The 17,131-nt window shown below is 34.7% G+C and overlaps 4 protein-coding genes across 18 annotated transcripts in view; all 4 read left to right on the top strand.

Annotated features, from left to right (window-relative positions):
• Positions 1-17,131, top strand: part of LOC116112919 (NAC domain-containing protein 71-like) — a 28,788-nt gene that overhangs the window by 1,963 nt on the left and 9,694 nt on the right. The window lies entirely within an intron of this gene.
• Positions 2,992-4,291, top strand: LOC116112913. Its single transcript, XM_031399026.1, has 4 exons — positions 2,992-3,221; positions 3,297-3,704; positions 3,794-3,939; positions 4,238-4,291. The coding sequence occupies exons 1-4, from the start codon at positions 3,074-3,076 to the stop codon at positions 4,289-4,291; spliced, it is 756 nt and encodes a 251-aa protein (XP_031254886.1). The 5' UTR covers positions 2,992-3,073.
• Positions 4,108-8,242, top strand: LOC116112920. Of its 14 annotated transcripts, XM_031399038.1 has the most exons (18): positions 4,112-4,131; positions 4,238-4,287; positions 4,381-4,458; positions 4,643-4,722; positions 4,832-4,908; positions 5,001-5,078; positions 5,180-5,256; positions 5,350-5,427; positions 5,521-5,598; positions 5,691-5,768; positions 6,048-6,125; positions 6,568-6,645; positions 6,733-6,810; positions 6,911-6,988; positions 7,118-7,150; positions 7,256-7,333; positions 7,548-7,628; positions 7,752-8,242. In XM_031399038.1, the coding sequence occupies exons 7-18, from the start codon at positions 5,254-5,256 to the stop codon at positions 8,022-8,024; spliced, it is 1,014 nt and encodes a 337-aa protein (XP_031254898.1). In that variant the 5' UTR covers positions 4,112-4,131; positions 4,238-4,287; positions 4,381-4,458; positions 4,643-4,722; positions 4,832-4,908; positions 5,001-5,078; positions 5,180-5,253; the 3' UTR covers positions 8,025-8,242. The 14 variants fall into 14 exon arrangements, with proteins under 14 accessions (XP_031254903.1, XP_031254904.1, XP_031254896.1 ...); XM_031399036.1 differs by lacking the exons at positions 5,180-5,256; positions 5,691-5,768 and adding an exon at positions 5,871-5,948 and having other exon boundaries at positions 4,109-4,131; XM_031399035.1 differs by lacking the exon at positions 5,180-5,256 and having other exon boundaries at positions 4,111-4,131.
• Positions 9,362-11,525, top strand: LOC116112923 (NAC domain-containing protein 96-like). Of its 2 annotated transcripts, none has more exons than XM_031399051.1 (7): positions 9,362-9,678; positions 9,758-10,041; positions 10,201-10,335; positions 10,443-10,520; positions 10,627-10,704; positions 10,816-10,893; positions 10,987-11,525. In XM_031399051.1, the coding sequence occupies exons 1-7, from the start codon at positions 9,534-9,536 to the stop codon at positions 11,206-11,208; spliced, it is 1,020 nt and encodes a 339-aa protein (XP_031254911.1). In that variant the 5' UTR covers positions 9,362-9,533; the 3' UTR covers positions 11,209-11,525. The 2 variants fall into 2 exon arrangements, with proteins under 2 accessions (XP_031254911.1, XP_031254910.1); XM_031399050.1 differs by having other exon boundaries at positions 9,366-9,678; positions 10,984-11,525.

Raw genomic sequence — 17,131 nt, 5'->3', positions numbered from 1 at the left:
GAGTTTGTCATGAATCATGAGATCCTTGCATAAGAATTTCTGCCAATCAACTTCTGAAAACAAAATTCCTATATATGAATAGAAGAACCTGGAAACCTCAGAATAAACAAAAATCCCACAATTTAGTATCACAGGAATGTGCTCAAACACTCCATCTTTTGGGATAACTTCTGTAACTCCGAACCTGCCAACGCAAAAGTATCTTCTATTTATGCGAAGGAGAATGTTTTGGACACTATAATAAGGCCAGGGTAGAAACTTAAAAATAAATGAACAAAGAACATTTTCCAACAATGTTTCTTTCAAATAGTGTCCAACAGAAATGAGTACTCGTGTTATGTAATCAACATTGCAAGTGACCAAATGGTTGCTAACCTTCATGCTAACTTGTTTGAGTGTTGTTCTTATTATAGCTTAATTTGAATGGTCTGATCAGTTGAGATTTGTTAGCTTAATTTGTTAGTAACTTAAAGTATGACACGGAGAAGACACCGAGAAAAACTTGTGAGGGAGACACATCACCAGCCACTGTTGTTAATGATGTAAGAAGCTAAGGGCATGTTTGGCTTATTATTTCTACCCATATTCCCAATCCTATTCTCCAAATAATGTTTGACACATTATTCCAGAAATATTACCCTATTTTTTTAATTACTTTTAGACCCTATAAGGTTATTAATTTCATTAAATACCCCCTAAAAAAAGTTTAAAAATTAACAAAAATACCCCCGTGACCCATACTTCCCAGATTCCGGCAACCATTGTCAGTGGTAGCCGAAATCTATCACAACGGTGAATTACCGACCGAAATTGACCGGTAATTCATAGATCTGACCTTTTCCAGCCAGATCCACTGGCCATCAGCAACTGCCAAAGATATGGCCATCGTTTTCAGTCAACGATGGCCAAGATGGTCGTCGTTTTTGCCTTTTTTGACCATCAACGGCCATAGCAGGCCGTAGATCTGGCCTTTTCCGGGCAGATCTATGGATTTGCCCAAATTCGGCCAGATTCCGGCGGTGGTGGCCGGAATCTGGCACTGCAGGTAGTGGAGATATTTTTGTCATTTTATATGTTGGGGTATTTATTAAATTAGCAAACTTAGGGGGTTGTTTTGTAAATTTTTAAATTTTACCTCGTAATACTCCCATATTCAATTATCCAATACTATCTCCAAAATCATATCCAAAATAATAAACCAAATGCACCCTAAGTTATTCGTTATTGTTGTAAAGCCAAGGATTGTTTTGAGTAGTAGGATGACTCGTAGTAATCTTGAAATCATATAATAACAATAGAGCTATAAAAAGCAAATCACTCCTTGTTGATCACGAACCTACTAAGAAAAAAAAAGAAAAGGAGAAAGAAGATTCTAGTAAAGGGCCCAAATTTCTTTGAATTTTCCAACTTCTTGTGATAGAAGGAAATACCCTCCTGGTATATTCCATTAGTAATTTCGGTTAAATACAGTACATATTGGTTGTAAAGTCGAAAATATCCTTTCTTCTTCCTCTCTTTTCTTCCCTACTCCTCAACACCAAAATCCGCCACCCCTGTCCCTCCGCCCGCCAGCTCATCGCCACCAGCAGCCTCACCACCTGCACTTGTCGTCGACTTCACTCCTAGTCGCAAACCTTTCCATTACCGCCAATTTCGCAAAATTGACTAGAGTTTTGTGGGCTTGATTGATGGATGCATTGTTTTTTGTGGATTGTGTTGTGTTTTGATTGATTTTTGGAGTGTGATTTGTTATTGAGTTGGTGTTTGAATTGAGAAGGCCTAATAGCCACCTGTCGTCGTCGACCACCACCCGAACCTCTCCCACCATCTCCTGCCCCCCACCTGTTTAATTATGATCACTTTGCAAATGTGCCTGCCACTACCCTGGTGAAGATCACACACTCAATCTTCAATGCCAATGAGGGTGTAAATGGGAACAAGGCTCACTAAAAGATTTTGGTTAGTAAGATTGCATCTTTCCAGCAGTTCATAAAGCATAATTTCGATGCAAGTGATCATGGGACATCAAGCTTCCTAGTTACTGTGGTGCATTGCATAGGGATATTAGATGTTAGAATTATAAACACCGTAGACATGCGGGAAACCTTTTAGTGAGGAAGCTTGATGTTGTTGGGAACTTTGGTCAGGTGGAGCTCATTCCAATTGACCATGGCTTAAGCTTGCCAGAAACTTTGGAGGATCCCATTTTGAGTGGATCCATTGGCCTCAGGCTTCGATTCCGTTTTCAGATGATGAACTTTGATTACATTAGAAAACTTGATCCTGTTCGTGACTCTGAAATGCTGTGAAGGGAGCTCCCGATGATCCAAGAGGCTTGTCTGCGAGTGTTGGTTCTTTGCACAATTTTCCTAAAGAAAGCTACTGAATTTGGTCTTTGTCTTGTTGAAACTAGTGAGATGATGAGTGGGGAATTTCGTGCTGGGGAAGAGGAACCTAGTGAACTAGAGATTGTATTGAAGCAAGGTTCCTCTTGATGAGTTCCGATTTGATATAGATTGCGAGAAAACAGAGTTTGACTTTGAGGTAAAGATTCAGTTTCAGTCTCTTTTCTCTATTGTCGATGGCGAAGGAGAGAGGAGAATAGAGGTGGCGAATGAGAGAAGAAAAGACTATTCTACCCTTACTTAAATGGGACTTTTGACCAACTTACCTTCCTTCATAACAAAAATTACTAGCAAATCTATATTGTGGATGGTAAATGGTAAACTTGTATTTTGAAACTTTTTAGGTGGGAAAGTGTCAGTAGGCCAAACCTTGGGTGGGAAAAGGTCGTTTACTCTTTTTCTTTTCTCCTTCATATTTCATCAACCGTTATTTAACGGCGCCCCCTATTTATCAATTAATGCTCTTCTAATTCACTTTAACATGCGTATCATAGATTATTCTAATTTTTTAAAAGATATCTTCTTTTGTTATTTTCTTGTTATCTTTGACTTCCAAGACCATATTTATTATTTGAATAGGAAGCTTAGCGTGTAGTCAAAGCATAAGTCTTCCCCATCATGGCTAGCTCTCTTACTTGACTTCACTCTCTCACTGCTTCTGCATATCTATGGCCTCTCTTGTAGCATTCATGGGCCGTAAGCTGGAAATAGAGATCATCCGTCTCCTCAAGAAGAAGAGGATTGATCCTGAATTTTCTGTACCTGACGAGATTAATGAACTTGATATCTTCAAGCTCGATCCCTCTGAGTTGCCCCGTAAGTGGATTCAAGCTATCAATAATCAGTTAGTCAGATAAATCAGTTTTTTATGTGAATTTAATTGTGATGCAGGACTTTCAAAAATTAACTCCGATGAACAAGCATGGCCCTTTTTCTCTGAACCATATAAGAACGTAAAGGGTAAACAAGCCCACCTAACAAATGGAAACTGGGAAAAAACAGGTAACGATCGTGAAGTCAGGGATAAAAGTACTGGCAAGCGGATCGGTGGCAAAAAGAATTATGTTTACTATAAACGTGGTGGTTCTCCTAAGCAGAAGATCAAGACTGACTGGGTTATGCACGAGTACTATGTTGATGATGACGACTCTCGTTATAAGGTGTATTGCTTTCTGTTTTCATTTCTCATTTTTGGAGTTTACTCAACTTCATTACTTATTATGAGTTGTCTTAATTTTTGCTTTAGTGTTTATTTATCTATTGAACATAAATCTTCATCTACTGGTTTTCATAGACTCTGTTTTTTGTATTACTGGTTGAAGATTGAAATGATGATGGATGAGCTTGATAAAAAACTATATTGTGTCTACTTTAATTTTTTATAACAGTAGTGATCAATATCCGTGGAAATTTGGTAAAAAAATTGAGCTATGTTCTCGCTGAAACCACATATGTTGTGAAAATTACTCACAGACGTGAGTCTGGATACAAGTTATTAGATGAATTAGAGTTTTTTGTTCTGTTTTGTCCTTTGGTGAGTATGTACTAAAGCATTCTAGACGATCCAACACATTCACTTTTATCATTTGTTTGCAGAAGGATTTTGTTTCCGCTACGTAGAAAAAAATCCAACGGGCAAGCCTAATACTTCAACTCCCGATGATGGTCAACCGAGTCACCGTTTGCTTCTGATGCTGAAACCTATGCAGAAAAAACTTCTACAGAGGTGAGATAGAACATGTGTCTCAGAAACTTTTCAACATCAAGTAATACATAATGCAGGAGGAAAGTATCAAGATCTAATACTTGTTTATCTATGATTCTTGCTTCAGGTAGAATCTCAGCAACCGTCGACTCACTGTTTGGGCAATGAGTTCTTGAAGTGAGAAAAAAACATCCTATGGGTAGTTCTCATTACAAATAGATGTCTTCTGTTCACACAATTAATTATTGTTTCTTTATAATTCTTAATCAGGTGGAATCTGAGTTACAGTCAAATCACAGTTTGGTTTCTGATACAGGAAATTATTTTGCAACAAATACTTCTACCCTAGTAAGGAAGATCACATGCTCTTATGTAGTTTTTAGTATCAACTTATACATATGGTCCATGATAAACTATTCTCGCTATTAATACTTCTTCAATGGTGAGGGTGCATGCATACCCTTATTAATGCTTCATGAATAAATTATATTCCACAATTAATAAAACGCTTGTTTGTTTATTCTTACTTCAGGAAGTAGAACCTAGGTACTATCAAATCACAATTTGTTTCAGGCTCAAACAAATCCTTTTGCACCAATTACATCTTCAATGGTAAGGATGCATATGGCTTATGGTTCCTTTTAGTATCAACTTATGCGTTCTGTCATCAAAAACCGTATTCACACAAGTAATACTTTTTGTCTATGATTTTTTACATTAGGTACAACCTCAACTACTATCAAATCACAATATGGAACTGATCAAAGAAATCATTTTGCATCAATTACGTCTTCAATGGTGAGGATGGCTTATGGTTGCTTCTGGTATCAACTTATGCATGAAAACATATTCACACAAGTAATACTTGTTTGTTATGATCATTACTTTAGGTACAACCTCAACTACTATCAAATCACAATATGGAACCTGATCCAAGAAATCATTTTGCACCAATTACTTCTTCAATGGTGAGGATGCATATACCTTATGGACGTTTGTTCTGGTATCAACTTATGCATGAAAATATTCACACAAGTATAACTTGTTTGTTTACGATTCTTTACTTTAGATACAACCTCAACTACTATCAAATCACAATATGGAACTTGATCCAAGAAATCATTTTGCACCAATACTTCTTCAATGGTGAGGATGGCTTATGGTTGTTTCTGGTATCAACTTATGCATGAAAACGTATTCACAAAATAAGACTTGTTTGTTTATGATTCTTTACTTTAGGTACAACCTCAACTACTATCAAATCACAATATAGAACCTGATCCTAGAAATCATTTTGCACCAATTACTTCTTCAACGGTGAGGATGGCTTTATGGTTGCTTCTGGTATCAACTTATGCATGAAAACGTATTAACACAAGTAAGACTTGTTTTTTATGATTCTTTACTTTGGTACAACGTCAACTACTATCAAATCACAATATGGAACTTGATCCAAGAAATCATTTTGCACCAATTACTTCTTCAATGGTGAGGATGGCCTATGGTTGCTTCTGGTATCAAATTATGCATGAAAACGTATTCACACTAGTAAACTTTTTTGTTTTGATTCTTTACTTTAGGTACAACCTCAATTACTAGCAAATCACAATATGGAACTTGATCCAAGAAATCACTTTGCACCAATTACTTCTTCAATGGTAAGGATGCATATGCCTTATGGATGTTGCTTCTGGTATCAACTTTGCATGAAAACGTATTCACACAAGTAATACTTGTTTGTTTATGATTCTTTACTTTAGTTACAACCTCAATTACTAGCAAATCACAATATGGAACTTGATCCAAGAAATCATTTTGCACCAATTGCTTCTTCAATGGTGAGGATGCATATGCCTTATGGATGTTGCTTCTGGTATCAACTTGCATGAAAACGTATTCACACAGTACTACTTGTTGTTTATGATTCTTTACTTTAGGTACAACCTCAACTACTGTCAAATCACAATATGGAACTTGATCAAAGAAATCATTTTGCACCAATTACTTCTTCAATGGTAAGGATGGCTTTATGGTTGCTTCTGGTATCAACTTATGCATGAAAATGTATTAACACAAGTAAGACTTGTTTTTTTGATTCTTTACTTTAGGTACAACCTCAACTACTATCAAATCACAATATGGAACTTGATCAAAGAAATCATTTGCATCAATTACTTCTTCAATGGTGAGGACGGCTTATGGTTGCTTCTGGTATCAACTTATGCATGAAAACATATCCACACAAGTAATACTTGTTTGTTTATGATTCTTTACTTTAGATACAACCTCAACTACCATCAAATCACAATATGGAACTTAATCCAAGAAATCATTTTACACCAATTACTTCTTCAATGGTAGGATGCATATACCTTATGGATGTTGCTTCTAGTATCAACTATGCATGAAAACGTATTCACACAAGTAATACTTGTTTGTTTATGATTCTTACTTTAGATACAACCTCAACTACTATCAAATCACAATATGGAACTTGATCCAAGTAATCATTTTGCACCAATTACTTCTTCAATGGTGAGGATTTTTGGTTGCTTCTGGTTCAACTTATGCATGAAAACGTTCACACAAATAATACTTGTTGTTTATGATTATTTACTTTAGGTACAACCTCAATTACTATCAAATCACAATATGGAACATGATCCAAGAAATCATTTTGCACCAATTACTTCTTCAATGGTGAGGTTGCATATGGCTTATGGTTTCTTTTAGTCTCAACTTGTGCATGAAAACATATTCACACAAGTAAAACTTGTTTGTCTATGATTCTTTACTTTAGGTACAACCTCAACTACTATCAAATCACAACATGGAATTTGATCCAAGAACTCATTTTGTGCCAAATACTTCTTCAATGGTAAGGATAAACATGTGCTTTAAAATTTTTGTTTAGTATGAGCATATACATATATATGGTACATGAAAATATTGTCACATATAAAGCTAATGCTTGTTTGTACGTATATGATTTTTACTTCAACCTCAGCTACTACCGCATCAAAATTTGGATTCTTTAATGGTGAGGATGAATATGTTTGTTGTTTTCAGTATTAACTTATAATTGTGCATATAAAATATATTCAAGCAACTAATGCTATTTTGTTTATAATTTTTACTTCAACAGCTGGGACCTCAATTACTATCAAATCACAATATGGTTTTTGATCCAATGAATCATTCTGCACCATGTACTTCTTCAATGGTGAGGATGCATATGACTCATAGAATCTCAACTACTATCAAATCAGAATTTGGTTTCTGATTCTTCAAGATATCATTTTGTGCCAAATACTTCTTCCATGCTATGAGGATGAACATGCTCCCTTACGATAGTTTTTAGTATTAACTTAATATATTTTCCATGACAAATGTATTTACACAACTAAAATACTTGTTCATCTATATTCTTATTCCAGGCAGCACATGATCAGCTACTATCAAATCACAATTTCCTTTCTGATCCAAGAAATCATTTTGCGCCAAATGCTTGTTTAATGGTGAGGATAAGCATGCGTTATTGTAGATTTAGTATCATACTACACATATATATGTTGCATATATAAAAATTAAAACTTATTTACACAAATAGTTCTTGCTTTGTCTCCTCTTTCGTATTTCAGGTACATCCTCAACAAGTTGCAGAATTATTTGCGCAATTCACTGCACTATTTGGGCGTTATTTGCTGGATCACAGCTCAGTGTCGGCACCACAGTGGCCAATTAATCCACAACAAGGATCCTATTCCTCCTTGGACTCAAACTGCGCCTTTGGTAATAACTGTACTTCGTCGAGCTCTCAGTTTCATGGAGGGCTTGAAGATGCCTGGGTTGCACAAAGGAGTTTCCAGGATAAACATCCTGAAGAAGCAACTGGACAAGACTCTTCCTACTGATACGGACACTGACAACACCAAGGCTTTCATGGATGAGCAATCTGTGGACATTCCTCTTGATCTCAATTAAATTCTGCGGGAGAATATTATTATATTATTGTTGACATTTGAAGAATGGTTTACTCAATGTTGTGTAATCGTTTGAGAATAATGGCTCCTATGTTTCTGGGCCTTCTTGTTTAAAAATATTGAATTTCTATATTTAATAAATTAATAGAATGAGTACATGAGTTCCAGATGGTTGGAGCATGCTTAATGGAAATGAATGCCTTTTTAAATTAAAGAAGTGTAAAGATGAATATCAACTAAAATTTAAATCCTACAAATTTATTACGTGTCTAAAAGAGTCATTTGAAGCCTCAACATATATTAACTTATAAAATTCATGTCTTTTTCCTTCAAATTAGAATAAGAAATCTCCAAAAAAAACAAGTATGATTAAATTGAAATGAGTAATACACATCCGTAAAACTGATAAAACAGAAAATGGAACTAATTATGACATGTAGTGAAAATTTCAACAATTTTAGTCTTAAAAAGTTTTAAAATCAAATATCATGAGAAAGAGAAAGGGAGAACAAGAGAGTAAAAAATTTTAAGGATAAAATCATAAAGATAAGTCTTAATAGAAAGTTTTTTATGGAATATATGTATAATAATTCTTATTTTTAAAATATCTAAAGATAAGTCTGAATATATATATTAATAACAATTTTTTATGGTCTATATATTAATAATTTTTTTTTTTTAAATACGAGAGTAGACCTGGGTCTACCTCAAAGGGTTTATCCCTGAGTTTAAACTTATTTACCTATGGTATTTATGATTTAATTTGAAATATCAAATTTGTAACTATATTTGTAATTAACCTTGAAAAATCGAATTTGTAAAGGATTCCATGAATCCTGAAACCTACTCAAAGTTCTTACGGACTACACCCATGTCATAAAAAAATAAAAAAACGCATGGAAAGATAACAAATGGATAAGAGAAGATTCTAGAGTGAAGACCTATTAGAAGAAGGAGCTTAATAGAAGGAGATGGTGGGGCCTAAATAGACTAGACGACTTGCAAAGGAAGGATTTCCGTACACTGTGATACGACGTCAACCATTACTAAACGGTCCCGTGTATTAAAATAAGAATTTATCAATTAATCTTCAAATTCTTTTCATGCTTAACTTCTTCAAATGGACATTTATTTTATTTTCTAATTAAAATGGACCCGACGTAATAATAAACACGTCATCATCTTCTACAACCAAGAACTAACGATACAGTATTCTACTCCACGTCGTTTGAAGATTCTCAACGCGTTTATACGCAGCACTCACTCTCCCTCAACACTACCACTTTTGCGAATATAAAAAATATTGATAAGAGCTTTCCGTCACACTTCAGCTTCAGCCTCTTGCTTCCAAGCAAACCGTTCCGATCAAATCACACATACCTTCTTCTTGTTCTTGAACACTTCCACTCCTCGTTACTATTTGTGCTGAATCAATTACAGATGGGATGTCTTGTGGGACTCATGTACTACCTTTTTCATGTGAAAATCATCAGTCTTCTGGAGGAGAAGAGGATTCACCCTGATTTCTCTGACCCCGACATTAATGAGGTTGACATCTACAAGTTCGATCCTTCTGACTTGCCTGGTAAGTGGGATTTTCTTCAAGTTTTCAATTTTAATTTCAATGGTTTCTGATCACTGATGGGAATTGAAATATGATGCAGGGCTTTCAGAAAGTGACTCCGACGAACAAGGATGGTACTTTTTCTGTGAACCTTACTATAAGTATGCGAAGAGTAAACGTGCCAGCCGACGAACCGATGGGGGATACTGGAAAATAACTGGGAGAGGTTGTGATGTCAAGAATAAAAGTGGCCAAGTCATCGGCAGTAAAAAGAATTTGGTTTTTTATAGACTTGGTGTTGGTGGTGGTACTTCTAAGGAAGACAAGACTGACTGGGTTATGCACGAGTTCTATGTTAAGGATGAGGACAACCCTCGTTATAAGGTGTACTTCTTTGTTCTATTTTTGTTTTTTTAACTTGCCTGTTCATTGTTTAAGCTATATGTTCTGTATAATTGAAATTAATGAAAGGCTGCATTAATTTTACACATCTCATTTTATATATGTTTTAACCTTTGATCTTTTTTTTTTGGTTTTTTGTAGAAGGATTTTGTTGTCTGCTTCATAGAAAAAAAATCAAATAACAAGTCTGCCGTATCAACTTCTGATGATGGTCAACCAAGTGACAGTTTGTCTTCTGTTTCTGTAAGCCATAATACAGAAAACCCTTACACAGAGGTAAGATAGAGCGTGTCTTATGGCCATTTTTCAATGTCAAAGTTATTCATACCTCGGGAGAAGCATATCAAGACTTAATACTTATTTATCTATGGTTCTGCGTCCAGGTTGAATCTCAGACATCATCCAGTCACAATTTGATTTCTGATTCTGGAAAGATTATTACAGAAAATTCTTTTTCAGAAGTAAGAAAAAGCTTGCCTGGCTTATGGTTAGTTCTCAATTGGTATGTGAAATATATATTCACACAACTAATACTGGTTCTTTGTTTCTCCATGATTCTTGTTTCAGGTGGAACCTCGACTACTAAAAACTACCAATTTGGTTACTGATCCAGGAAGTTTGTTTCCAGAAAGTACTACCTCAGCGGTGAGGAAAAATATTGGAGTTTTCAGTCTCAATTTATATAGATGACATGTTCAAGAAAAAATATATATATTCACATAAATTTTGATAGTTCGTCTTTGATTCTTATTGCAGGTAGAACCTCAACTACTATTCTGTGGCGATTTTGTTCCCGACCAGATGTATCATATTCCAGAAATTACTTGCCTAATGGTAAGGACAACTTTATTCTTATACAGATGGATATGGGACATGAAAAACATTTTCACACCCCTAATGTTTGTCTATCTATGATTCTTACAGCAGGTAGATCCTCAACTACTAGCTGAATCTGATGCAACCAGTAGCCGTGATTGGTTGAATGACAGCCCTATCCCTTCACCGCAGTTGCCAATTAATCCAGACCACTACCAGGGGTTCAATTCCTCTTCATACTCACCTGGTTTTAGTGATGATTGTAATGTGCAGGATTTTCAGTTCGATGGTGAGCTTGGAGATGTGATTTCACTATGGGACCTTGAGAATTAATTAACCTTGTGAAGAAGTAACTGGACAGATTCCTCCTGCTCGCGAAGACATTGAAACCATCGGCTACACTTCAGTAGCATGTGGACTGTAAACCACATTGAAATTCCGTAGGGGAATAGTATTACTGTGGTTTATTATCATTGTAAGAATGTTTTAACTGTATTTCGAGATTATGTACTTGTTGAGAATAATGGTTGCATCTTTTGTGACCTATTTAACTCGTCAGTTTGTATTTATGGCCAAGTTCTGGCCACTTGGAGCTTGTATCCATTATGGAATTTGTCATAAGAATTTCCATCTATTTTCTCCAATGAATGTTGCTCTTCGAATTTCGATTGTTTTTATCTTCTCATATAGCTTCTGTCAAGATTGTTATTATTTTGTTCCAGGTTTTACTCTGCAATCTCGTAAGAGCTCTGAGTGAGAATTTTATTAAGATTGGGATAGAACCTTAAACCCGAATGAGAATCTCACACTTATCAGTCAACATATACACCTTGCCAAGAAAATTTTATGATCTTCTTAATGTAAAAACATGATAATCTCATAACTTGAGCTCTCAGTTCCAGTTTGAAACATTAAATACATCAGTTTTAAGATCAGTATCAAACTTGGAAAACAAATATGCAAAGGAGAAGACCAGTAAAAACAGAGCAAAACTACAAAAAGCAGAAACTACTTCTCTGAGAAGGGGAGCCGGATACATTAAAAATGGTTTGAAATTTTAGATTACTTGCCATGGAAGTAGACAGAAGGAAGTGGGAATGACAGATAGTGGGAGTCACTTTACTCTTTTAGTTAGCTGTTAATTTTCACGATTTTTCTTTTATTAAATAACAATGTTAATTACCTTATCAACCATTTCATACATCACAAAAGGACAGAGAATAACCCTTTCACTTTCACACGTGTTATGTGTATCAAAAAGTGATGCTTTTTCCCTTTGCAGAGCAAATTCTTTCCTTCAAATCCCCTCAAACCTATTTCTTACTGTGTTTCTAGTGTTTTCTGTTGCTTTATTTTGTATTAAATCAGAAATCGTCTGTAGATTGTACTGAACCAGAAATGAGCAATCTTGAGGGATTTCGATTGCCTTCGAATGATGATGAATTCATAAGTCCTCTGGAGAAGAAGACAATTGACCTTGATTTATCTGTCCAAATCAATCAATAACATATATATCTGCAAGTGTAAAGCCCTCGATTTACTAGGGAAGTACATACATATGGCAATCTCGATTCAAATTCCAATATATTATGTTGTTAGAAATACCAGGTAATGTTGGATAATAAACCACCTTTTTTTTTTGTTTTGGGTGTATACAGGGCTTTTCATATTTCATTTGCATGATTTTTTCTAGGCTCGGCTACAGGTTGAACCTCAACTACTACGAATGTTGTATTTTATAACTTTAAGCATAGCCTAACTACTAGAGATATGGTGAGGAGAAGCATTACTGTGAAATTGTTTAAACTTATCTATGTAGTGCTTTAGAAACATATTTCGAACTTATGCTTAATGCTTCTTCACGTGTGATTCCTCATGTGGAACCTCTACCATTATCAAAATTTGATCCAGACATATATCCTCTCAATCATGAGCATGAGATGTCACAAATTTACAACGTTTAGTCTACAGGAGAATACCTTGCTAGGAAGCAAATGAATATTCTCCAATGACTGTTGAGGAACATTAGGTCAATGGAGATTCATGGACATTAATTGTAACAATGTTCATAGTCATGTTATCGTGTATACTACATCCTCTCTGATTTTGAGATTAATAGTTAAATCACCAGCATATTCAAGAATGTGCTAACCGATTTCATCGTGAAATCTACCTTATGCAACTCCACTCGAGAATTGTGTGAGTTCGTCATTACTCATGAGATCGTTGCGTTAGATTCTCCCTATCATCTTCCAAAAACATTTCCTATATATCAACAGAAGACCTTGTAAACGGTAATATAAACCAAAATCCATCAACTGTGTATTTGATAAATAGAATGCCCAACTTAGGAAATGTTTCACCTTTTAAGAAATTGTTCAATAAGCACCTCCCTTGCAATCTTTGGTTGCTCTACAACAAACACAAATTTGATTTCAATATCTTTGAAAATCAGATTCAATCACAAAAGCCATTGAAATATTTTTTTGCTTTGCATTAACAATCCTTTGGAGCCTGAACAGTAGGATAGTATTGAAATAATGATTTGGTATTGGTTTTTGAATTAGTGACTAAGAAAATATATTAAAGGTTTATTATGGTTTATTATGCATGTGATTGTGTTACTGGAAATGTGCCCGGGTGGAAGAAATCAAGTGACAACAGCCTGGGTTACGGTCAATACAGCAGTTTGGGCTGCCAGATTTACAAGAAGTTGGGCCTTAATTGGCCCAAAAATATATTAAATATGTTTGTGTCAATGATTTTTTTTTTTTTTTTTTTTTTTATGTTGGAGATGTTCATGTCAGTTTATGCGTACTTTAATTATTCTTCCGAGGCCTTAAAACTATCAATCAGATAAGAATTATAGTAGTTATCCCTATTAGTATCCGAAAAGAAACTTGAACTCAGAATCTCTTGAATAATACATTTAAGAATCTCTACCGAACCATTCGATCACCTAAAAATAATTTATGTTAGTGATGTTGCTAACAACTTTGGAAGACCTTATTAAAGCTTTGGAATTAATAATTGTATTTAGTTATTGATCCAACCATACACCTTACCAAGAACAGTTTTATTCCAATGAAGGAATATTGAAATCATATTCTGATCTTCATATATGAAGAACGGAAATAATAAAATGAAAGCATTCCCGAGGAGCATATGGCAGGAGAACGGAAGATGAGGCAAAGAATGAAGGAAAGATGACAAAATGAGAAGAAGATTCTAGAGGTAGCTGTGGAAGATTCTAGAGTGGAAATAGAGAGATGGCGGGGTCCTTCTTTCTTATACGACTTGCAAAAGAAGATAGCCTTCGTGTCACTTTCTCCCATTTATTTCTTATCCTTAGCACTTGATTAGTCTTTAACGATTCTGTTCCTTTATATAAAGAATAATGCTGTATTTATACCATTTTTTTACACCATTTTTATTACATCATAATATGGCATATGTCATAATCATACAAATTATATTATAATATTAGAAATTTAAAATAATTAAAAATTTGTGTAGTTGTGGCATATAGGCAAAGAATGAAGGAAAGATGACAAAATGAGAAGAAGATTCTAGAGGTAGCTGTGGAAGATTCTAGAGTGGAAATAGAGAGATGGCGGGGTCCTTCTTTCTTATACGACTTGCAAAAGAAGATAGCCTTCGTGTCACTTTCTCCCATTTATTTCTTATCCTTAGCACTTGATTAGTCTTTAACGATTCTGTTCCTTTATATAAAGAATAATGCTGTATTTATACCATTTTTTTACACCATTTTTATTACATCATAATATGGCATATGTCATAATCATACAAATTATATTATAATATTAGAAATTTAAAATAATTAAAAATTTGTGTAGTTGTGGCATATGCCACATCATGATATAATAAAAATTGTGTAAAAAATTGATGTAAGTGTAACATTACTCTTATATAAATTCATCAAATCATCTTTAAAGAGTAAATAACATATTCCCACCCGAGGTTTAGCAAAATCCTGAATTAATACCTATGCTTGTATTTATTTTAGATTTTCACCCTTAAACTAATATCGTTATTGAGTATTGGAGGTGATCGAAAATACTGAGTGAGTTGTAGAGGAGGTTATGAGGAGTCCAACGATGGTTTTAGAAATGATTTTGGACTTCAAAATCAGTCAACAAAAGCCAAAAACTAGCAGCTCGGACACTACTAACTTGAGCCCTTTTATGCTAAAATGAACCCATCTTCTACCTAGGAAAGCGTCAGCGTATTTTAGTGTGCTAATCTGCATTGCACTACAGTAAAAAGTTGAAAATCTACTAAAATAAAAGAAACGACGTTACTTTAAGGGGCGTTTGGTTGGAGGTTATATAGGAGTACTGAAGTAATGTCATCTTATATTACTTGATTACCACATTTGGTTGTCAAATATTATAAGATTCATGTAATCTTCCAATACGAATAGTAGTTACTGTTGGTAATATTGAGGGCCCGTTTAGATAGGGGTAATATTAGATAACTGGAGTAATATTTTTTAAATTAAGCAGATGACAATGTTTGGTTGGTTTGTAAAAAAATATTCTCAGAATCTTTTATGACAAATGGTGGCATTTTGGGGATAAGTTGCAGGGAATATTATTATCTGGGTGGGGAAGGGGGGTTGTTAAAACTTACCCAAGGTAATCTAATTTTGTGTCCCATATTGCCCCTAAAAAGTTGAGCATTTGGTCCAAATTAGTCTTATATTTGTTAAGATTTACAAAACACCAAATTCACTCATGCAGATCCTTTTATCCTCACTTTTTAAATTTTTCGAACGACATTGCCCTTGTTATTGTCATTATTTACAGAAATGTCATTGTACCCAGAATAAACCACCATCGCTAGTCACCGTCGACAGTCATCAGAGGCTACCAAAAGTCGTCATAATGGCTTACGACCGACCGTGTGCTAATGAGGCCTTTTCTGACCATGAAAATGGCTAAATCTGGTCGTGAAACGGCCGAAGTTTCAAGATCAAAGACCTGGCCATTTCACGACCAAATCTGTGGTCGTTTTACAGCCAGATCTTTGGCAGTGAAACGGCCAGATCTATGGCACTGTCGGCGTCACAACCAGATTTGTGGCACTGTTGGTGGTCGCAGACGGAGGTGGCTTGTTGCCAATAGTGGCTTGGGGTGGGTAGGGGTGTTTTTGTTAAGTTTAAAACGCTTTTGGTTGCTAGGGTGTTTTTGCTAAATCTGAAAAGTAGGGAGTTAAAAGAAATTATTCAAAAAATAATAATAGAAAAATACTATTATATTAATATTTAAAAAAAAAAAAAAAGCAATTTAGTATTCTATATAACATACCCACCCATTTATCCTCCCAACCAAATATATTTTCTAAACATTCCTAGTAATCTTCAAGGTGATCTTTTATTCTGTTAATATAATATCTCTCTATAATAAAACATTAGATGATCCAAAAGCCCCTTGAAGGTAATCTGATTACTTCCATTTTTTTAGGTATTATAAGATTATTTGGTTATCTTATTTTTGTTCCAATTTTATCCCTTATTAATAAAAAATTTGGACAATAATGCCCTTGTTTTAAAATCAATTTTCATTAATCCACCATTATAATTTTATCCTTGTTTAATTAAGTTTTTGGACAATAATACCCTTATATTTAAAACAAATTGCAGACCACCACTTGCACCCAGCCACCGTCATCGACAGTTGGCCAATCACTGTCTACAGCCGTTGGAAGTTGTCGAGAATCCCCGGGAGGCTCCGATATGGCCATCTCTAGCAAGATCTACTTCGATATTGCCATCAATATGGCCGTAAATGGCCATATCGGCAACTTGCGGCGACGGAAGGCAATGGCTGGCGGCGAGCAGTGGCTTGGGGTGGGTGGGGGTGATTTTGTTATAAATTAAAATTTTATATAAGTTAGGGTGTTTTAGCTAAATCTAAAATGTTGGCGATTAAAAGAAATTATTCAAAAATTAATAATAAAAATAATATTATATTAATATTTAAAAAGATGACAATTTAGTAATTTAAATAACATATACATCAATTTATTCCTCTTAACCAAATATATTAATATAACATACTCATCAATTTATTTCAATTAACCAAACATATTTTCCTAAGAATTTTTAATAATCTTCAAGATAATCTAACTTTGTATTAATATAATATTACCAATAATCTAATATTCTTTGAATCAAATGGTAAAAATCTAAAGATATCAAGTAGAGATTTCACTAAACCTCGGGTGGGAAAAG

This window comes from Pistacia vera, unplaced genomic scaffold, assembly GCF_008641045.1.
Source record: "Pistacia vera cultivar Batoury unplaced genomic scaffold, PisVer_v2 Contig670, whole genome shotgun sequence".
Taxonomy (NCBI): Eukaryota; Viridiplantae; Streptophyta; class Magnoliopsida; order Sapindales; family Anacardiaceae; genus Pistacia; species Pistacia vera.
Note: the sequence above shows the minus strand (reverse complement) of the source record. Positions and strands in the feature narration are given on the sequence as shown.